General features: G+C 39.6%; 1 protein-coding gene across 14 annotated transcripts in view; it reads left to right on the top strand.

Moving 5' to 3' along the window:
* The window catches only part of CELF1 (CUGBP Elav-like family member 1), a 55,054-nt gene that overhangs the window by 7,987 nt on the left and 24,385 nt on the right, over positions 1-22,682 (top strand). For 3 of the 14 annotated variants that reach the window (XM_071744975.1, XM_071744974.1, XM_071744970.1), the window contains exons 1-4: positions 18,660-18,815; positions 20,798-20,985; positions 21,763-21,845; positions 22,257-22,305. In XM_071744975.1, the coding sequence (XP_071601076.1) occupies positions 18,745-18,815; positions 20,798-20,985; positions 21,763-21,845; positions 22,257-22,305 (391 nt within the window). In that variant the 5' untranslated portion in view covers positions 18,660-18,744. Of the gene's footprint in view, positions 1-5,076; positions 5,118-11,924; positions 12,196-18,656; positions 18,816-20,797; positions 20,986-21,762; positions 21,846-22,256; positions 22,306-22,682 lie in introns of those variants that run through there. The other 11 variants (XM_071744983.1, XM_071744978.1, XM_071744973.1 and 8 more) reach the window with 8 other exon arrangements.

Raw genomic sequence — 22,682 nt, 5'->3', positions numbered from 1 at the left:
TTAATTTTTGTCTGACATCCTTTGAAGGTTTTGAAATTCGATGGGAAAAACAATTTTTTTTTCTTCTTACCTTACTGTTTTTATTCTTAGTGACAAGAATATTTTTAGGTTTTAAATGTCATAATCATGCAGTTGAATAATAAAGTTAGGTTAAGGGTGGATGTGTGGGAAGGTGATGGGAATTGGGAAATAATTCATGTGTTAATCTCAAGTTAAACTGCTGCTGAAAAGCAGTTACAGATATGAAACTTGAGGAAGAATAAATGAAAAGTGAAAGTTGAAAAGAATTTATTTGTGATTTTTAGAAAGCTAAATCATAGTCTAATCAAGGGTAGGGAGTGACATATCCCTAAATATGGAAGGCAGTCTGGTGACAGCTGAGACAGTGAAGGTGATTGTATGGAACAACATCCTTCCAAGGATGGATGGACTTGAATGGAAGTTTTCCTAATGTTTTCCTAATAGAAGTAGTGGAGACCTAATTTATCTTGGGGCCTTTAAAGAGATTTAATCAGCAGATAATTAATTATGTGAAATTCAGCACCTAAACCTGGTGATGTCATTCCATGAATCATTGGGATGAGCACGTGCTGGTGTTGCTCCCTCTTCCAGGTGTTTTCCCTTTCCTTGGTGCTGCCAAGAGCATCTGTGTGGTTGTGCAGTGGATTGAACCAGGGCACATATCCGAGTTAAAATTATAATTTTCCTGTTATTAATAGACGAAATCATGCCTGCATCATTTCTCTTTTCAGGCCTGCACACAGAGGTGGGGAAGAAAGAGTTGTGCTCCATTCTTTTGGAAAGAGCATTGGCTTGAATTGGATGCCTAAAAGTAGGAATATCTCAATCTATTCCTTTATATTTCCATCCTGTTTCTGTCAAACATTTATGGAGAGCTTATATCCAGTCTTTTCTACTAATGCAACAGAAAAGAATGAAGTAAGAAGGGCTTGCATGTGTTACCTCCTGCAGCACACATCATTAGGTTTTAGACAGGGAGGTTCTACAGTTGTCATAACATGTACTTGATAGATGCTGTGTTTGCTGCTGCTGTACAGAGAAACCTGCTCTTTGTTTGGGAAGAAATGAGTGAACTTTCCTGATGAGGAGAGAGAGAGAGAGAGAAGACAATATACCACGTAGACTGTTTCATGTGATGTTTTGAGTCAAGAAGAAATCTCCAGAATCTAGATATGAGGTATAGAAAATCCTGACAATCCAGCAAGATACGGAAGATGATTTTATGTCTATTTTGAGTCCTTGTGCAGCCAAAACTGAATTTAAGCACTTGTTTTTGTCATGAAATTTCTGGAGGCTCCTCCTACTAGCAGTGGAAAGCAGCTGATGTCATACTCTGCTTTCCAAGAAAAGAAAATGGAAAGAAAGGATGGAGAAGTGCAAAATACCTGCAAATACCTGTATAGAACTACAAGCAAGTTTTTAGGTCTCTCTGGTTCTTGGCAAAGTGATCCTTCCCACTCTGTTCTACCCCTGAAGGTAGCTGGTGGCAGGGAGGAACAACATACTATTAGTGGCCCTTTGAGGCTTGTAAATGAGGGTGGAAGTTAGGTTTCTTCAGACAGAAAAGTTCACCTAAAGTGTGAATTTATGAATGGCATTCAGACAAAAAGAATGTCTCAAGGTGCTGCAGGTGTTTATGCATTGGTGTGTTTTCAGTAGTTATTAGGATGTAATTTTTTTCCTATATTATTTACACTGGTTTGTACACTTCAGATACTGTATAAAAATACTGAAGAGTCAATAGGGCAAAAAAGAAACCAAAGTATATGCAAATAACACTGCAAATGATGACAAATGAGAAACTCGGTGCTTGAGTAGAAGCTTAGGAATAACTATTTGCAGTGAAATAGTTAGATTTTATTTCATACAGGGTTTTGAACAAAAGTCAGGACATTCCTAAGTTAACGTTCCCACGGCAACACCAGTGTTAGCCTCTGAAGAAAAAGAAACAGTATGAAAATTTTTTTAAAAGCTTCAGCTCTACACACCCAATAGTAAATCTCTTGCAGTATTAATGAAAGTCATTTGCTGTTTTAAGTGATTTGAATTAATAGTAATTAATTAAAATAGAACATTGACTCCAGGTCTTTGCAGATGTAAATAAATGTAATTTGAGACTTGTATCCATTTGCTTTTGCAATGGATTTGACCGTGTGCATGTGACAGAAAAAAAAAAAGCACATTTTTATTCTTTGGCTTTCAGGCATGGCAATGGCAGGTTCTGCACAGTAGCTTTCATGGCAAGTATTTGTCTAATGTAAGTCAAGTGAGAGACGCATAGAAGGTTAAAAGTAAATCAGTTTTTCTTAGCTGTGCTTCTTTGAAATAAAATATAAATACAAATAATGCAAATGCAGAATTTCAGGTCTGCTCGGAATTTTGTATCCAGTTCAATTCTGATTTTCCAAAATGGGGACACCTTAAAATTATCTTCCCTGTAGGTGCTGGAAATAGTCATAGGCACTGTCTTCTTTTAGTATATCAGGTGTAAACGTACAAAATACTGATTGTATTGGAGAATCTTTGTGGTAACAATTGCAATCCATTTTCTCTGTTTGGATTTGAGTCTATTCTCTTTTGTGCAATTGAAAGAAGGAAGTAAGTGCCATGATACCATTATAAAAGAAGCATTTTAGCACAGAGCCAGCAAACTCTGTTTATATACTGCACGTTTCCCATTGAAATATTTTTACCTTGATGTCCAAACTGTGACAGTTGCCTTTAATGATAGGTAAGTGAAAGTCTTGCTATTAGAATTTTGTGGCTGAGATGGAGCAGGCTGATGAGGTTCAGGTTTAGTGGCTAAAATGAGAATATTGTTTCTCATCACTGCATGTCAATCTTTTATCCAAAAGGAGATATAAACTCTACTACATTTGGTGGGTCTTCCTGTGGTGTGTGCAATATCCATAAAACAATAATACAAACTTAATGCAAATGTGTATTTTCTGAATATTTTGGATCCTCATTCAAGACATGAATAAAATAGTGTGCTGGTGCATAACTTCTGTATTTGCAGTTCTTGAGATATTTTGAATTCCTTAATGCCATAATCTGGAAGGACAGAGCGAGCTGTTGGTGAGATCCTTTAGGTTTTATTAACAAACATTTTTGTGGAAACAGTTTTTTTTTTTTTTTCTTTTATGAAGTTGCTTACTAGGTTTTCAGTTGTTCCAGTTTGCAGCTGGTGCCAGGTGATGATACTCTCTAACTCCTATTAAATATGCTCTCATGTGTTTCAAAATACCTTTTCAAAAAGAAACCAAGTAAGATAATGTACAAGTAGAAACTCTTGGGAACATAAAGTGATTTGTCCAGTGCTGTTCTGCCACATTGTTAGTAGTAGAATTCAACTCTTCTAAGCCCTAAGGTGGTGTAAAGACTGAAAAATGGATATTTTTCAGATAAAAAAGTATGTCTGCTTCTTAGTGAGGTTTTGGCACTACTGGGGTTTGGTGTTCCTTCCCTCTGTTGTCTCTCTCATAGGAAACTTTTGCTAGAAAGTGACGCTTTCTGTGGATTGTAACATAAACTGTACAGTAATAAATCTGATGTTTATGGGCTTCTCCATTCATAAGCTGAGTAATCTTGTGCACTTTTTCCTTCACCCAAGTGATGCATCATTATCTCCCTCCTGTTTTTTCATCCAGAGAAATAGCTCTTTTTAAATAGCCAGGTTTACTGTTGGTACTGAAATACGGAGAAATCCACAGTCTGAGTGTTGATTTATGTGAGAGACTGACACCAGGGTGTACTTGAGGTTCAGCTGTGTGGTCTGGGTTACCTGGTAGCCTCTTCAATTGTCAGTGGAAATCTTGACATCTGGAAAGTGTAGTGAGAAATCAGAATTAACTGATCTGGACAAGTGCTGACTGGGAGTAACCTGACTGATTAGAATCCATTCAATGGTCAGGTGTGCTGTTCCAGATATCCTGGGTGTTCCCTCTAAGGATTAAATCAGTGTCACCAGGTATATTGGGCTCATACCCACTGGTTAGAACCACTTATTTTCATTTCCAGCTGCAGTTCTATGTTTTTCAACATGGAATTGTCAGGTGGTGTCATTGTTCCTCTCAGCTTTGTACAGAAGAGCTTGGAAGTGACATCTGTACTCACAGGCAGTGTTTCAGTCAGAGGGGCAATTTAAAGAAAATCTTTGCAGAAGCTGTGATATTTTTACCTATTAAGTGTTTTGCTGTCCCCACTAAGAACTGACACTCATGTAACTATGGTAACAGCTGTTAGTCAGCATCTCATGTCAGTGAGATACAGAAACTGCTGTGCTACACACACATGCCAGCTCTCATGTGCCTTGATCTGAGGTGTCCAAGTCCTGGTTTCTTTGGAGAAGAATAAATTTTTTTATAAAAAAAACCAACCAAATAAATAAAAAGCAAAAGCAGAGAAGAAAAAAAAATCTCTAAAAAATCCAAAGTTTGTATTTAAATATATATACTAGCTTGTGTTGTGGGTCAGTTACTGAATGTGCAGAAAGAGAACTCTGAATCAGAGTAGCATCCCCTACTTATAGAGAAAGTCTGTATGGTTCCTCTTTGATTTGCTTAAGAAGTAGAAATAACATTTTAATCTTGTGTTGTTAGTTCTCAGTGTTTCTTAATTGGGAGCTTTTCCTGCATTTTAATTTATTTTATCTTATAGTAGAGTTCCCATCATCTGCAGCCTTGCTGTCATTTTTTAATGCTGCTGCTGTCAGAATAATGTAGTATAGGACTGTAGGATTGTGGGTGCTGGTGAGAGCCAAAAAGCCAGACAGGTAGGGTAGGATAAGTCCACTGACTGTTACTAGGAAGCTACAAGATTTCAGTTTTTAGCCTTGTTGTATTTGTAGTCCTTTCTTTGGTACTCTTTCATTTATCCTCTGTATTTTTTGAATATGCAGCTTTATTTTTTTCAGTCTAATGAGGTACCACCTCCTAATGAGCTCTATTACTAGAAATATGCATTTTATAAGATGGAGTTACTGTTGTAATGATTGTTATTACATGATTTTAAGTCTCTGGAGTACTCAATGTCTCATTTTCCCTTATCTTTTAGAGTGAAGACTGGAACATCTAGAGGGAGGTACGTAGCTGCAGGTATGAAACAACTACGCTTTGTATCCCTCAGTTGTGTGTTGCAGCTTCCTTCCAAAGGGTTAGAGAGAAGTTGGTTTAATTTCAGTGATGAAAGCAGTTGTTTTCCACTGGAGTGAGCAGTGTTCCCTGAACCTTGAACTCTTGGCAGTTTCCTGCCTTTGTGCTGCTAAGGGGGTTGTGAGTGTTAACAACTTAGGACTGTACTGAGTCAGGAGGCTTCTTGAGCCTCATCTGTAATGTGATAATTCTAGAAAGAGAACTAACTACAAAGTGGAAATTCATGTCTCCACACTAATTTATTGAGCAGAACAGTTCTCAAGTACTCTGTAGTACATGAAACCCTAAAAGTTAGTATTAGTGGAACATATCTCTCTGGGCAGAGACAAATTTGGTTGTGCACAGTGGAACAGGAATATTGTCTAGTGTGAAAATTCTTGCTTGGAGCCAAATACAAGGATGTTCTGGTGCAGTTTTCTTAATGCCTGAAGTCCAGTATGGGTGTAGTTTCATGAGACAGCTAAAACAATTCCCCCTTCATCTCTGTTCAGTTTCCAACTGAGTATTCCTGTGTCCTTTGATTATGCTTGGTTCTCTTGATAATTTGACTGTGTGCTAGACCAAGTCACCTTGACAGCCCAATAAAAAGCTCTTTTCTGATGAAGTTACTATTTTTCTGGTTTAGCAAGTGGGAATGATTTGCTGCCTGTCAGAGGAGAACCAAAAGAGTAGATATCACAGTCCATAACTGCACCTGAAGAGTTTCATTCCTCTTTGGAGGACAGTTGACCTGTAAATGCTGTGTTAAGTAGCTCTTATGTTACTTAAGTGATGAATCACCTCAGCTATGGCAGAAATACTTAAGGTGGGCTTTAGTCTGCAGGTAGTTGGGGAGAGCTGAGGTTTAATATTGTCCTGAGGAAACACTTTTTCTACTGTCAGGCATTTGCTACAGTTTTCATCAATACATTGGAAAGGATTTAGTCGTGTCTATATCAGAATGAAAATCAGATCTGGCTTTAAAGTTCAGGTTATCCTGTCTCTCAGTATGTTACTCAGAGTGGAAAGACCTAGAGTTGGAGTAAGAAATCCAGGAACACCTTCATTTTCAAATGATTTTTAGGGAACAGGTGATTGACCTCTGCTTGGAAGTACCAGTTTGAGGGCATTGGTATCCATGCATTGTGGGTGTTGCAAAGCTTCCCTAAATGACTGGTTCTTTATACTTTGTCCTTCCTGCTCCTTTGCTTCTCCATTAGGACCATACAGAAAGCAGGAAAGGCAGAATACTGATCAGTATATTTTGTGTTTTTTGTTTGGAGAGTTTGTCTTTTGAGATAGACTCATCTGTGCTTGGACCTAGTTTTTCAGACTCATGGGATTCTGCCAATTTCAACACACAGGTGCAGAATCAATAGATTTGGGTTGCTTAAACAATCAGTTTGTTTAAATAGTGAAATAGTCATCAAGTTTGTAGTTGCTGAAAATAAGTCATGAAACAGAACACTTCAGTTTGGTGCAAGAGCCATGATTTCTCATCTAAAGAGCAGGATGAAGTTGAATTAATATGTGTTAATGTGAATGTAGAAAGATGTCCAAATGAAAGATGATTGGGTCTTGTCTTGAACATAATGGAATGTAAAATTGTAGGCAGCCCATTGTTAAATGCCTCTTATGATGTTTAACTCCATAAATTAACTCCACAGAGTTACCTAAAATAAAACTGATGGCATTTTGGTTTTGGTCTGGTACAGAAAATAACTGAGGAGTTGTTGGTTTTGCTTTGTGATGAGGAATCAATCAGCGTGTGGAAGAGCACTTGATTTTGTTCCCCACAGTTCCGGTAGCTGCCATCTTTAGCCAGAAAAGTTTTTGAATAAGGATTTTGACTCAGGGTGGCTTCTTGGATCCATATGCCACACTTTGTCAAAGAAGATAGGACACTTTTTGTTCTGTCAAGTAGTGTCTTGGGAGTGTCTTGTGAACACTGACAATTTCAGGAGTGAGGAACTTGTACTTTTGTATTGACTTCTGTCATGTGGACCATGTTGAAGACAAAAATGCCTTTAGACTGTTGAAATGCCCTGTCAATAGAGAGCACTGTAGTGTTCATTTTGTTCTTACTGCCCTGCCCCTCCTTTAGGGTGATCCTGTTGTTTTCCTGGAGGGAAGCTCCAAGGAAAACTCTGCTGGGACAGGTCTGTATTTGTGTTGTGTGATGAGGAATAGCAGCCCACTTGTTTTTACCTGAAAAAACAATAAAAGTTCTTTAGATCTCAGCCCTTTCCAAAATGGAAGTTTTTGACATGAAGAAGAAAATGGTCATTAAAAGATTGTAGATTTGTCTGCTTAGGAGGAACTTTAGTTCTGCCTTAACAGAAGCTAATTCTTCCTCAGTACTTATAAAGACATTTATAGTTTAGGAAGTCAAAGTAAATGTGTTTGCTTATGGATTTATTTGTTTTGGTGGAGGGATCAGAGTATTCCTCTTTATTCTTTCTGGATTCAGCTTTTCCTGAAGTTGAAACCTCCTGTACTATCTAATCTAATGGTTATTTAGATTTAATTAATTTAGATAGACATAGCTGTATTTTCTTAGCTGCTTAGGAAAACTGAGGCACATCTATCATACTGTTTTTCTTCTGCCTCTAGTGGCTTGGAAAGTTTAGATGTTATGGAATTAGACTCTCTGACATTTTTATTATGGTCCTCATGGACAACCCAGCAGTCATACTCTGCCAAGAGCCAGAGGAAATCATGCCTTGCCTTATTCCAAGTTGATGCACTACACAGAAATTATTATGGCAGTGCTTACAATTTTAACTGCATGCTGTCCTCCCCCTGGAGCTGTTGGGGATGCATTTGAACTCTTCAGGTACCATGCAACAAAACCCCTTCATTTGGCTAAAATAAAATGAGAGAGAAGTACTTGGAGTTTTTACCACACTATAATAGTAACTGGTTTCCATTTGTGTTTGGCACTATTAGTAGAAGCAATTTGAGAATCAAGCACTCCTCAGAATGTTCTACACCACTGTTCTGATGGCTGCAAAGGAGAATGAGACTTGAGACTTGTTGCTTTGTTTTGTCCAAAATGTCTCTTGAAAATTAAGGGAAGGAAAATTTAAAAAAGCTTCTGTCATACTTCAGAAAGTTTTAAAAGAGGTCTAATTGCTATTCTAAGACATTTCAGAAAGGAGCTATTTTTAAGTAGGTATTTTAGTAGGAAGCTTTTTCCCTTAAGATTCCACGTTGCATTTTTTTGAGTAAAAAGATAAAGTTCTTACGCAAGCAAGCAACGTAAGTTAACTCAGTTAACCATAGTTAAAGGCATTTTTGATTCACTGTAGTTCTTGGGTAGGGTAGTGCAACAATTGTCATATATGGTGTTGTCCTGGAATTGTATTGCTGGTTCTGGGGTCTCCCCTGGGTCAAATATGCAACCACACAGCAATTCTCCATGTAACTCTGCCCACTTTAGAGCTTTGTGCCATGTTTGGCTTGAAGACAAGCAGACTGTTCAGAGTTTTCCAGGACCCAGTGGATTTAGAGCTCCTTAGCAGAAGAATAACTTCTGTTGTAGTGGCAGAAAACAAACTAAAAATCTGTAGTTGATTTGTTAAGTCTTCCAGCAAATACTGCAGAGATGGCAAAATGTTTGTTTCCAGCACAGCATCCTGACTAAGGACAGAGCTGCAGATTCCTGCAGAGTAGAAGACAGCAAAGGACAGGCTTTTTTGACACCAGCTTTCTAGGTCTTGTGCTAGTATTTACAAAGTAAAAAAGCTGAAGGAAATCTAAAGTATTTTTTTCCATAGAATTGCTTGGGGGATTGTTTCATACACAAAAAGCTGAAGTACCTGAAGGTAAACTTCTGGCCGGTCTTAGAATAAATAGGGAATTATACTTCCCCGGTGTGTCATGGTCTGAATTTAGTCAATAAACAAAAAGGGTTAAAAAACTCAAACCTTCAAAACATTGCTGCTGTTGCCTTAAATGTTCCATCCTGTCTCCTTTGGGTAGTTCTCTGTTCTTATACAGGATAGAAACTTATCCTCACTTCTCATACTCTCATTTCCTGCCTTGTCTCCTGTTCTGTGTCATAATAATGCCTTTATTTCCTCTGTTAGTGTGACAAAGCCACTTTTCCTACTTTCTCATTTTTTTTTTCTTTCTGCAGTGCCAAAGTATCTACAGGTCTTTCACATCCTTAGGTACTTAAGATTTCTATAGTTTGTCTCTCCCAAAATATGTGTTCTTGTGTTCTACCACTCTAATGAGGAAAACTCAGAATGCTTCCCAGACTGTGTCTGCTGGAATGTTGGCAGATGTTTGAAAAAATAATAATTTTAAACTGAGATTCTTTTGCATACCTTCCTGTAGAGCTTATGTAGTATCTGAAATACACACATAACACCTATTTGAACTAGAGATAAGGATGAAAGATTCAAATCTGCAAGATAAAGGAACAAAATTTAGTTGGGAAAGACAAACTGAAGACATTTCAGATCACTATTCTGAGGTTCTCAGTTGGGAAGTTTGCTTACAAAATTGAAGCCTGAAGCTGGCAAAAGAAAACATCTCACACTTAAAAGGAAAGACAGCAATCCAGGGACATGTTACTGTATTTTTGTGAAGATGGATGTTTAATGGTGTTTAATGCATCACTGGGGAACAGGTATAGGAAGGCAATAATTAAACACCAAATAAAAGGTGGAATTTCTAGGGAAATATCTTTGTCTGAAGATTTTACTTACATGGATATCTGTTTAATTTTCTTTCACTGTGCTAAAGTAGTTGACTGTTATCCTAACGATGCACAGGTACTTTCCTTGGAAACAGGCTGGGCAGGTTGTGGCTGTCTTTGGAAGATCCCAGGTTTTTCTCCTTTTTTTCTCCTTTTTTTCTCCTTTTTTTCTCCTTTTTTTCTCCTTTTTTTCTCCTTTTTTTCTCCTTTTTTTCTCCTTTTTTTCTCCTTTTTTTCTCCTTTTTTTCTCCTTTTTTTCCCCTTTTTTTCCCCTTTTTTTCCCCTTTTTTTCCCCTTTTTTTCCCCTTTTTTTCCCCTTTTTTTCCCCTTTTTTTCCCCTTTTTTTCCCCTTTTTTTCCCCTTTTTTTCCCCTTTTTTTCCCCTTTTTTTCCCCTTTTTTTCCCCTTTTTTTCCCCTTTTTTTCCCCTTTTTTTCCCCTTTTTTTCCCCTTTTTTTCCCCTTTTTTTCCCCTTTTTTTCCCCTTTTTTTCCCCTTTTTTTCCCCTTTTTTTCCCCTTTTTTTCCCCTTTTTTTCCCCTTTTTTTCCCCTTTTTTTCCCCTTTTTTTCCCCTTTTTTTCCCCTTTTTTTCCCCTTTTTTTCCCCTTTTTTTCCCCTTTTTTTCCCCTTTTTTTCCCCTTTTTTTCCCCTTTTTTTCCCCTTTTTTTCCCCTTTTTTTCCCCTTTTTTTCCCCTTTTTTTCCCCTTTTTTTCCCCTTTTTTTCCCCTTTTTTTCCCCTTTTTTTCCCCTTTTTTTCCCCTTTTTTTCCCCTTTTTTTCCCCTTTTTTTCCCCTTTTTTTCCCCTTTTTTTCCCCTTTTTTTCCCCTTTTTTTCCCCTTTTTTTCCCCTTTTTTTCCCCTTTTTTTCCCCTTTTTTTCCCCTTTTTTTCCCCTTTTTTTCCCCTTTTTTTCCCCTTTTTTTCCCCTTTTCTTCCCCTTTTCTTCCCCTTTTCTTCCCCTTTTCTTCCCCTTTTCTTCCCCTTTTCTTCCCCTTTTCTTCCCCTTTTCTTCCCCTTTTCTTCCCCTTTTCTTCCCCTTTTCTTCCCCTTTTCTTCCCCTTTTCTTCCTCCCTTTTCTTCCTCCCTTTTCTTCCTCCCTTTTCTTCCTCCCTTTTCTTCCTCCCTTTTCTTCCTCCCTTTTCTTCCTCCCTTTTCTTCCTCCCTTTTCTTCCTCCCTTTTCTTCCTCCCTTTTCTTCCTCCCTTTTCTTCCTCCCTTTTCTTCCTCCCTTTTCTTCCTCCCTTTTCTTCCTCCCTTTTCTTCCTCCCTTTTCTTCCTCTCCTTTCTTCCTCTCCTTCTCCTCTCCTTCTCCTCTCCTTCTCCTCTCCTTCTCCTCTCCTTCTCCTCTCCTTCTCCTCTCCTTCTCCTCTCCTTCTCCTCTCCTTCTCCTCTCCTTCTCCTCTCCTTCTCCTCTCCTTCTCCTCTCCTTCTCCTCTCCTTCTCCTCTCCTTCTCCTCTCCTTCTCCTCTCCTTCTCCTCTCCTTCTCCTCTCCTTCTCCTCTCCTTCTCCTCTCCTTCTCCTCTCCTTCTCCTCTCCTTCTCCTCTCCTTCTCCTCTCCTTCTCCTCTCCTTCTCCTCTCCTTCTCCTCTCCTTCTCCTCTCCTTCTCCTCTCCTTCTCCTCTCCTTCTCCTCTCCTTCTCCTCTCCTTCTCCTCTCCTTCTCCTCTCCTTCTCCTCTCCTTCTCCTCTCCTTCTCCTCTCCTTCTCCTCTCCTTCTCCTCTCCTTCTCCTCTCCTTCTCCTCTCCTTCTCCTCTCCTTCTCCTCTCCTTCTCCTCTCCTTCTCCTCTCCTTCTCCTCTCCTTCTCCTCTCCTTCTCCTCTCCTTCTCCTTTCTGCCTTTTTTTCTCCTTTCTGGTAATGCCTTTGTAGTATCCTCATGGAAGCAGCAGCCAGAGCTGCTCCAGCTGACAGCCATGCACTAAGGAAGGAAACCTCAGGGCAGTATCATGTGGTGTTCTGCCCTGGAGCAGCAGATCCCTGTCTGCTGTGCCATAGGTTGGTCGCACTGCAGAATTCCAATACTCACAGTCCTGTCAGAGTGCTCACAGCACACTCCTGTCTCCTCTCAGGCAAGCAGATGAAGAAGCAATGTGTCAGAGGGAGAGGAAAACTGCACAAGTTTGGAGGCCACTGGCTTCAAGCCTGTGAACATCATCCGTCTGCTGTGAGAGCTGCTTAAGACTGATAACTGAGCCTCTGAGTTCTTGTTACACATCCTCTTACTAGTAGATATTGGCAGAGCAAGACTTAGTTGCAGGTTTTTTGGCTTCTCAGATTTGAGCAGATGTTGTGACTGTTCCCTGGTAGCAAAGCTCTCCTGTTGCAGAGGAGCCATTTGTTGTCCTCAGGAGTGAGCCAGATATTTAGTATCCACAGATTGAATGTGTTCCATGAGTTACATAATGGCATATTGAAAGTAATTGCAAAGCATTTCAAAAAAGAGGGGAAGGTTTTTGTACTTGTTACTCTTTGTGCTGTAACATCTGAAGTTGGGACTTGTGGGGGTTTTTTGGGGGGGTTTAGCGGTTTTTTTTTTTTTTTTGCTGTGTAGTTTTGAGGGGGCTGGGAGTGGTGGATGTTACTAAAAGAATTAAATATAGTGCTGTTAATAGCTGAGTGGGTTTAGCCAACATTTTATCTAGTTTGTGTATGGTTTTTTCTAGAGTAGTTTTCACAGGCCTACAACTCTCATTTTCCATAACATGTTTTGTTTTGTCCCGAGGCAAATGTGGAGTCATCCTCCTGCTCTGTGGCATGTTTGGGACACTGCCATTCCCAAACAGCTGGTAGTCTGTGGCATTTATTCTCACCACAAAACTGATTCAGTGGTTTCTCAGCCTCTGTTTTCAGCTCAACCAAGGCTGTTGTGATTTGTCTGGTAACCTCTAATGGGTCTCTTCCAGTCCACGTCCAGTCTGTTCTTGCCCTCCTGGGAATGCTGTTGTGTCAGGTGATTTTATGTTGTTGGCTGTCACTTGAAAAGTCAGCTTAGGAATACTGGCTGCTTGGGAAGGGAACAGCCACACACACAGTCTGTTAGGGTTGGTGAGTGCATTCAGTTATTTCTTGTTGGAAATAAAAGCAAAAGGGACATCTAGGCTGGGCAGACAAATCAGTGTGTGTGGCAGTCAAAGCAGAGCTGTTTGGCATCAGGTTGATACATGAACAGGACTGTAGATACAAGCCTTCCTTACTGATTTTTGCTGTTATATTAAGATCAAATAAGTCTCTATCGGAGCATGAGTTGATTTCTGGGCCTGACTGTGCTTCCAGTGTAATGATGGCTCAGAGTCACTGGCCTGTCTAAATATCTGGTGCCCTTTGAAGTGCTTTTGCACTAATGCATGCAGCCTGAGGAACAAACAGGAGGGACTGGGTGTCTGTGTGCAGGCTGTGCTCTAATGGATCAGATACCTGTTAATCAAAATTCTTGTACAGAGAGCTCAGTTGGATTTTTATTAGCCCGTGTTTTAAAGGAAACAATGCCCAGTCCTTATACTTCTTGAGAAGTGTTGAATCCACAGTGTCAAAACAGAGCATTCACCTCTTGCCCTTTGCCCATCAGTGTGCAGGTGGCTCTGAACTAGGCTGGCTGTTGGCTGTGCTCTGTGTGGCTGAACAGGTCACTGAAGGATCTTGACTCTCTTTGGTTTTATTGTAAGGAGGCAAGACATGTCCATAGGAACAGCTTTAGGTAGGTATTGGTGTGTAGTGTGCAGGTTGTTGTGTATATGGTGTAGCAAACTGTGTTTTTAGTTCTCTGTGTCCCAAGAAAGCATCACTACATCCTGGTTTGTCTGTGTGACACCAGAAAATTGAGGAGTTAAGGGAATTTGCTTGGGTTTTTGCATCAGGTTGGAACAGAGTCTGCTTTTCTAGCACAGCTTGCAGTCCCTTGATGCCTCTCTGGAAAGCACATTCAAGTCACAGGTCTTTTCTGACCACATAAATTCATAACCCCGTCACACAACAGATTTATACAGCGATAGGACTTTCTGTTCTGTTTTGCCACCTCATAACTGTGATCTCAGTTGCCACAGACCCCCAGTTATTTTTGTGCTCTTAATCCAAACATTATCTCCTGTGTCTCTGTTCACATTAAGATTTTGCGCTGAATGTGTTGATTTAGAAAGGGAAAAAGCCATGGCTAAGGAACTTGAGAGCTGCCACATTGGACACTCTCTAATTTGTGGTTTCCTTCTGATAATGCATAGTATTGTGTGCATTGAACAAATTAGTCTAAAATCATGGTAATTGTTGATTATTGTGTGTTTAAAGATCAGGCTACTTAGTTGTTTTTTTCCTAATTTTAGTTAGAATGTGGTATTTCTTATGTGCAGTACCTTGCATATAACCCATGGGTTGTCTGTGTAAAGAAACCATTTGGATTTTATGTATATGTGCAGTAAATAGAAATGGAAAAACATATCCTGGGTCATCCAGTTGTGCTCAAACCCAGTCAAGCTTTGGCATGGTTACAGAAGTCACCACCACTAAATATTTATTTAATCTATTAATTTAGTAAGAAGTTTTTCCTCACATCAGTTTCAAGTTTGCCTTTGCCAGTCTCCTGCTTTGCTTCTCTGAACACAGGAAACTGCAGCAGCTGCTTTGTGGCTGATGTGGCAGCAGATTGTTTCAAGTGGGTGATGCAGAGCAGCAAGAAGGCAGGAAGAACAGAAGTAGAGCTTTCAAAAGAAGCATACATACAGGAGGAAGCCTATAGACAATTTAAAAAAAAACGAAACAAAACAAAAACCAAACCAACCAACCAAAAAACCACACAAAAAACCAAACCAAAACCAAACAAAAAAACCACGAAAAAACCACCAAACATATACAGATACTTTTTTTTTTTTAAATCATATAAGCCCCACTGTTTACAGTTCATTAAAATAACAAATTTGTTCACTTCAGTGCAAAGCTTTATCTCCTTTTACAGAAAAACAGGGCTTCATTCACAAGACAGAGATGTAGGTCAAGAATGCGTTGATTTGTCTCAAATATTTTTTTCCTGAAATATTTTGAGGAGTGGGAGGGGAAAAGAGAATATTATAAACTGTTCTAGAATAAAATTTACTTACCTAATTTGTGAAAATCCACCTAGGTGGAGAGTATGGAGGAATTAAATGCTCTCAGATAAATGCATAGGAGAGGACACAGAAATTTTGCTGTTTCTGAGATAAGAGCAGTTGTCATCCACTCCTGTTCTTTCTCTCCACCTGGGAACAAGTTATACAAAAATTTCATATAAATAAGAATTTTCCAGTTAATTGTGAATTACGGGCAGCACAAAACTTCAGGTATTTTGCTGGTAAGCTCAACACTGAACATGCTGGATTTGTGTGCTCACGGTGCATGACTGTCACAGAGCTTGGCAGAGGAAGAAGCTGCAGTTTTGGCAACCAGGGAAGGGGCTTTTTGTAGCCAGCCAGGCGTGGGGAGACAGTTTGGATTTCAAGGCAGTCAGAAAACGTTCTGACCACAGCTTACATGGCCAGCAATGAAACAAAATATTGACAAGCCGTTACTGTATTTTGATGCACGTAACCTAGGGGCTATCTGTTGAAAAACAAAACTGCAATTCAGCAGCACTGTAGGGATCTGGATATGCATTGATAATACAAGGGGAAGTTTATTCTAGGACCTGTCTCCTTCAAAGCTTCACAGTGTCTGATTTCCCCAGAGCCTGCATCCTTTCCCAAAGCTCACTCTCACCATTGCAGTGAGAGTCCCTCAGCTTCTTAGTTTGTATAAAATAAGAGATGGTATTATCCTCAGCTTTCAGAGTTAATTGTTCATCAAAATGAACAGGGCTTTTTCAGGGAAGAAAATGAGAAACATGGGGATTTTTTTGTTTGTTGAGTGAGTTTTTTGGGTTTTAGCTTTATCTGTGATGCAATTCTGTAAATTGAAAAATAGAAGCAAAGCTTGTAGCATTTATATGCTGCAGTCTCTGAGGGGCTTATATAGTGATGTGTTCTGCAGCATGATCTAGGGCTTCAGAAGTGTCAAAAAGTAGATTTAACCTGTAGCATGTATAAGTTTTAAATGTTCTTATTGTCAGATTAGCACCACATTTAAATGTGTAGCTACAGTTTGTAGAGCTTGGAATTTCAGACATTGTTGCTGTTATCCTTTGAATACAAACAGTCAAAGAATGGGTCTGGAAGCCAGCAGGAATTTGACATCTGAGCAAAAAATAGGTGTGTTTGTCTCTCGTTGGTCTTTCTTGCTTTGTGAGCAATGGCTGGGATAACTTTTCTGGGGGTTATCATTTCAAAGAAACTCTTCTTCCTCATTTAATTCTAATTTCTGTGCAGCAGTGGAGCACTCTTTTCCACTCTTTGTGATGTTTTGCAAGTGAAGTCTGGAGATCTTGTAGTTCCACCAGTCTGATATCTTAACTAAAGGTTAAAACAAGCCTATTAGTCCACAAGCCAGTTTTGTCACTGGAATAGCCCTCATTACTGCAGAAGTATGGTGCCCTGAGTCACTGAGCCTTGGCTAACATATTTTCAGGTATTTATTCATCATTCCTGCACTGATTCTTCCTTTCCCCCAAACTGTCCATAACACCACGTGAAATATTGTTGTCACTGTTCATTAAATGAAGTGAACAAATCACAGGAGAAATTCAAGTATAACAAGAGATAAAAATTAATATATACCAATGTAGATGCACAAATTTATTTTTTTTTCTTTGCCCAGTAGACAGAATTTGATCTGAAGTATAACAATGTGACAATGTCTGTGACTTGTTGTCATGTTGTTTTAATGCAACAACCCCATACTACTTCCATTTTGGGGAGCAGGGATGTGGGGGAAGGGTTGGGCATAGGATCAAATCATAGTGACTTACTGATTTCTTTTTCAGTAAAATAATCAATCTCATAACCTTTTAAAACCCATTTCCTAGAGTATTTGCTGCCAGTCTAATCTTTCATTGAACCTACAGAGAGTGTGGCTGCTGCAGTATTTTACTGGCTGCTTAAAATAAGCTAAAGATGACTGGAAGGCTGGAAGGAAGGAATTCTGATCTCCATAGGCAGGACCAGAATGTGCAATATTGGTCTGTAGATTTTCTGGGAAGAGTGGGAAGGATTTCACTGTACCCTCTGCTGTTCTAATCATACAAATATTAAATGTTTATGTGGGCTCATTTTAGAGAACTCCATAAAGTGGGCTCCAGGCTCAGTTTAATATTTGAATATTATGTTTTTTACACAACATGGCATTTGCCAAGTGGGAAGCCTGTAAGATATGCCTGAAGGTGGTTAAGAACAGTTTACTGAAAGCTGATAAATTGACCTGCACTCCCTAGTGCCTCTTTATGTGCTTTTATCAGTGGTGCTTAGCAGGTAGCTTACACCTTTTTCATAAAGAATAATCTTTTTTGTCTTTGCCACACAGCAAAAGCATAGATGAAGTACTTAGTGTTGAACATCAGTGCTAAGTTCATGTCCTCTCATTTTGCACTAATATGCATATCTCTGTATTATGAGGCCTAACTCCTTTTAATAGCCTTTTAATTAACAAGACTGTTGGTAGAAGATCACAGATCAGAAATATGGGGTGTTTTTTTTTTTCTTAATAGGCTGGAAATGGTTATTTATGAACAAATTAATCGATGTGCTCTAACTGTGTAAGCACAAAGAAAAGCTGCACGTCCTGGCCAGTCTGAATAACTGCATATATTGCAGACAGGAAAGAAGTGATGGTAGCTGCCCCAGCATGCCTTCCTTGATGCTGTAAGAGTTTATTTTGTGGTTATATCGACCATATAAGTAAGGTTTATCTGAATTCATGTTGGACTTGATTTAATCATGCCTCCTGGAGTGCTCAGGCACACCCAGCTGCCTCCGCAGCACTCACTCTGCAGTCAAATTTATCTGCACTTCCCAAAGCATCTGATGTTACCCAGATTATCTCCCCATGAGTTTGGGGATGGGGCATTTTACAAGAGGTCTGTGCTGTGTGTATAAATACACCTCGCAGGGCTTTGATCAACATGTTATTCCTGTTTTAGTGATGAAGCAGTTGAGGTGTTCTGATCGGTGTTTTCAAGGATTTTAAAGCAGCTTTCAACAAATAACTGTGGTTTTCCCTTTTGTTTTCACCCATAGGTTCTGTATAATTTTGTATTTGTAGATGCATGATGGGCAAAGTACTGTTTCCAGAACAAAATGTTTTGCTCCTATAAAAGGAGTGGGTTTTTATGTTCTGTGATGTACTTGAGGAGTTTTTGAGTCATCAAATCATCTTAGCTTTGACTTTTTGGCAGGTGGAGAGAAACATTTTCCTTGGCATTTTTCTCCCCAGAAGTTAGGAGATTGTCAAAAACATTGCACCAAGTGGAAAGAATGAGAGCAGCCACTGAGAATGTTTATGGTGAGGGAAACTTTTTCCTTCTCACCTCAGTACTGGTGACATGGGCAGTGACTGACACTGGAGGCCTTGGGCTGCCATTTTGGGAGGCAAGGAGTTAGCTGGGGATGGAAAGACCAGAGTTTGTATTCTTTCTGCTCTGTTACCCATTGCTATCTTCATGCATCTGACACTCTGTTTATCTGACAGTGCACTCAGTACTGCTTCGCCAGGGAAAATTGCACAAAACAAGCCCAGTGCATCAGCATTTTCATTGTGTATTAAGCTGAGCCTCCCTTCACATGGTCACATCCCCTTTTTAATCTGGGATTCCATGTCCCTTTCCCAGTCCAGACTGTTTCTGTGGTGTCTATTGCTGGTCTCCCCAAGCTTCTGTTTCTGTGGTTCGACTGTTTTTTGTGTGGCTGAGTGTTAAGACCTGCAGGACTTTTGGAAGTGGTGGTGTTTGGGGGTTAGGCAGAACACTGATTTAGTGTTAGTAGCTCGTCACAGACAGAGGGGATGGCTGCGTTCAAGTTGGATTTCCTCCCAGAGATGATGGTGGACCATTGCTCCTTGAATGCTAGCCCTGTGTAAGTATTTTAATTCATGTCTAAGTTTGTAACTACAGTAATAGCTGGAATTGCTCTCTGTGAATCCTCTGCTGTCTGACAAGAGAGGGCAAAAGAAGGTAGGAGAGCCTACAGTTTGTCTGCTTGGAGAAATCCTAGGGAGCATTGTCAGGTGATGCTGAATTCTGGATAGGGAGTAAAAAAAAAAGATGATGAAGGCTAAGGAGGAATAAAGCTGTTTGGCAGTGCTGTTTATAGGGTGCTCCAGGTGCTGACACAGTAAACCCAGTTATTATATTGATTGCTGGGAGAAGGGTTTCTGTTCTTCCACAGTAATGACTCCAGACTAAACCTTTTAAGGAAGTAGCTCTTGAATACTACTGAGGTCTGGCTCTGAGCTGCCCAGTGAACAGGAGCCATGCTGTGCTCTTGAAGCTCACCCATGGCATAGAAAGCTAAATATTATTCCTGGAAGAGGGTAAATTATTTCTGGTTCTCAATATATTGGATATTTGGAGAGGTGCTGACCCTTTCTGAGTGGAAAAGTAGAGGAGTGAAAGAATTTATGATGATTGCTTTCCCTTCTAGTAAGAAGGTTTTGTGTGCCTGATGTCTGCTCATACAGTTATAAAATTATGAGGTTTCTCTGGCACCAGTTTTTTCTTAGGCTCTGAACAGCAGTGTGCTGAGGAGAAATATTATCTTGAACACTGCCTGGCTTGGAATTTTTTTTTTCCAGGGGAGAGCAATTGCAGATGGACAGTGAGAGGAACACTGTTTACTGTAATGTGCAGTTTGTAAGCCAGCCAAAAACTAAAGTAAAAAAACTAGAGATGAGGAGAGCTGACAGCTCTGGAAGACCACCTGCATTCCTCAACAAGGAGTTGGGGGGCAGAGGGAATGATTGTATAGTTGCTATTCCATTCCCCATGGCCTTTCTAGATTATGCAGGGGTTGGTCAGCAGTTTTAACCTGCTAATCACTACAGCTCAATAGGATGCTGATTACAGGGAGGCTTCCACAGATAGGTCCTGGGGCTTACTAGGCTGTGACTACTGATAGTAAGACCTCACCTTGCACTTGGAAAACAATTAGGAGTTAATACAGAAGTCAGTGTATGACTGTCAGCTAGCTGGGGGGAGTGTAAAAACAGTGTTACTAATAGGCTGTAAACTCCTTGTGTGGATAGATGTAATGACTTGAAGCCTGCTGAAGATTCCCATACTAAAAACTTGTGAGTTGTATCATAGAATCATAGAATTAGCTGGGTTGGAAGGGACCTCAGAGATCATCATGTAGTCTAAGAAGTTACTTTTTTTCTGTGCTAACACCCTACCATTACTATCCTTAGTTCAGTCTGTGAGTAATTGGATTGTCCAACCTCATTCTGTTCATGAACAACCTAAGGTTGGTTTTTTTTCCAAATATTGTTGGGAGCTCCCTAGTTTCACAAAGAGCTATTGCCTTGGAAACCCTTAATGAAACTTTTCATCTGCTCACGTTTAAAAACAATGAAAATAATTTATCCTCTCATTGTCAGTGGTTGCTGATAATTTCAGGTCTGTGACTTTAGGTTCCTTCCAGTTCAGATTTCTTTTTCTGTAAAATCTTACACAGTTGAAATAGTGATATTCTTCAGTCATATCAACAGGTTGATGTCCTGAATCCCAGATGTTGCCCACATTATAGGAACAAACACATTATAGGAACAAGTAATGTTCCTGTACAATGTATGTTCCTATAACTTTAAGAAGTTTTAAGCAGCTGTTTTTTGTTTTTTTCCAATTACACAGCTTGCCAATGAGTGTGAATTAAGTTTTTGAATATTCTCTAGTGTGCAGGATTGGGAATGTGCAAGAGCTTATGTATATTTGAATCCTATACTTTTTTTATATGTGTAGAAGTACATACATGTTTAATCTCACTGTAAGCATGCTTCTTCTAGCTGCAATGACAAAAAGATAGAAATATATAAACCAGAAATTCCTTCTTGTTTTTCACAGCTCAAAGAAAATGAATGGCACACTGGATCACCCAGATCAACCTGATCTAGATGCTATCAAGATGTTTGTGGGTCAGGTCCCACGGAGCTGGTGCGAGAAGGATCTAAGAGAACTTTTTGAACAGTATGGTGCTGTCTATGAAATCAATGTCTTGAGGGACAGGAGCCAAAACCCTCCTCAAAGCAAAGGTCAGAACTTGTGCACTTCTCATGTGAGACCTGGGGCATCTGCTGCTTTCACACAGTTAAAATCTTAGCTGTTTGCTCATTCAGACATCCCCTTGTGTTGGAACTCTGTGACCTGGTGTACATATAAACCCAAGCTTTGTAGTCTTTAAGCATTCATGTCTTAATTATGTGATCCAGTGATTAGCTGAGATGAGGAAAATCACAATTTTTTGGTTTTTAGACCACAGAAGATACAGGGGTGCTTGAAGAGTATGGATTGCAATAGCAAAACAGAACCCCAGTGTAAAGTTTTTTTGCTCCAGAGCATCATTGTGATGCCGTGATATAATCAAAATGCTGCTGGAAGTGTCACAGTTTCAGATAAAATGTAAAATTGAAGTCTTAATCATTTGTGCACTCCTGTGCCTCAAATCCTAATTAAATGCAGTACACGGATTTGCAGTTCGCTTATATGGAGTATCTTATTTCCTGTGAAACTAGGGAACTTTTTGGTAATAGCAAGTAATTGTTGAGCTTATAATGGAAGAAGCCAAAATTTATTTGGCAGATGTATCTAAATGTTTGCTTTAATGGTGGATTGGTGATGTTGGGTCAGTGCTGAATATATCCTATTCTATTGCATGTAGAAATCTTTTCTAAACAGCACCTACCTATCAACATCTGACATCTACCTGTACATTTTGCATTGGAAGGATAGAAGTAGGACTTGCAATGTCTGTCCAGCCCTTCAGGATTCATAGTTCACTCTTCTTGGTTCCGCTTGTGTTTCACTTGCAGGGTGCTGTTTTGTTACATTTTATACCCGTAAAGCTGCACTAGAAGCACAGAATGCTCTTCACAACATGAAGATCCTCCCAGGGGTAAGTGAAGAGGAATACTTTTCTTCCCAACTCTGCCTTGTTTTTCTGAGCTCTGGCACCACTGATGTACAGACATCTGTTAGATTGCCTTCAAATAATGTTTTAAAAGAACTATTCCAAAGAACAATGCCATGACATTTGTGTGATAACAGATCTTCAGGGAATTTTGGAGTGTTTGGGAGAATAATCTGCTAGTGGGGGGGCATGGCTCCTATAATAATCTCTGAGGAGGAATTATTTTATATCATTAGGAAATCTCTTCTGCTCCTTAGAAATTTGTGTATTGCTACATATGCAATTCTGTAGAGGCTATTTAGGCTACTGTTTCTTTCTCCCTGAATTCTTATGGGATGTATTTCATATAGTACAAGGTGAATGAATCTGGGTTTATTTGATCTTTTTCCATTTCAGATGCACCATCCTATCCAGATGAAACCAGCTGACAGTGAAAAGAGTAATGGTAAGCTGTACTAAAGTGTGACCTTGATGGCATCACTTGTGCTAATAGAGTAGCTTGAGGATTTTCCTTTTGAACAAGTCTTCTTGAATTGGAGACTTGATTCTTTTAGGTGGGGGGAGGAAAAAAAAGTGTGTTTTCAATATAATAGTGTAAGTCTCTCAAATTCCATGACTCGGTACCTCCCACTGATGCTGCTTGTGGCAGAACCATGTTGTCAGTTAGGGAAGCATCCAGTGAGTTCTTTGTACAAAGGTGGTTTAAATCTTTGTTGGGGGCATGGACAGTGGGATTGAGTGCACCCTCAGCAAGTTTGTGGATGACACCAAGCTGGGGAGCTGTGGTTGATACTCTAAAGGGATGGGATGCCATCCAGAGGG

Source organism: Heliangelus exortis, chromosome 5, assembly GCF_036169615.1.
Source record: "Heliangelus exortis chromosome 5, bHelExo1.hap1, whole genome shotgun sequence".
Lineage (NCBI taxonomy): Eukaryota > Metazoa > Chordata > Aves > Apodiformes > Trochilidae > Heliangelus > Heliangelus exortis.
Note: the sequence above shows the minus strand (reverse complement) of the source record. Positions and strands in the feature narration are given on the sequence as shown.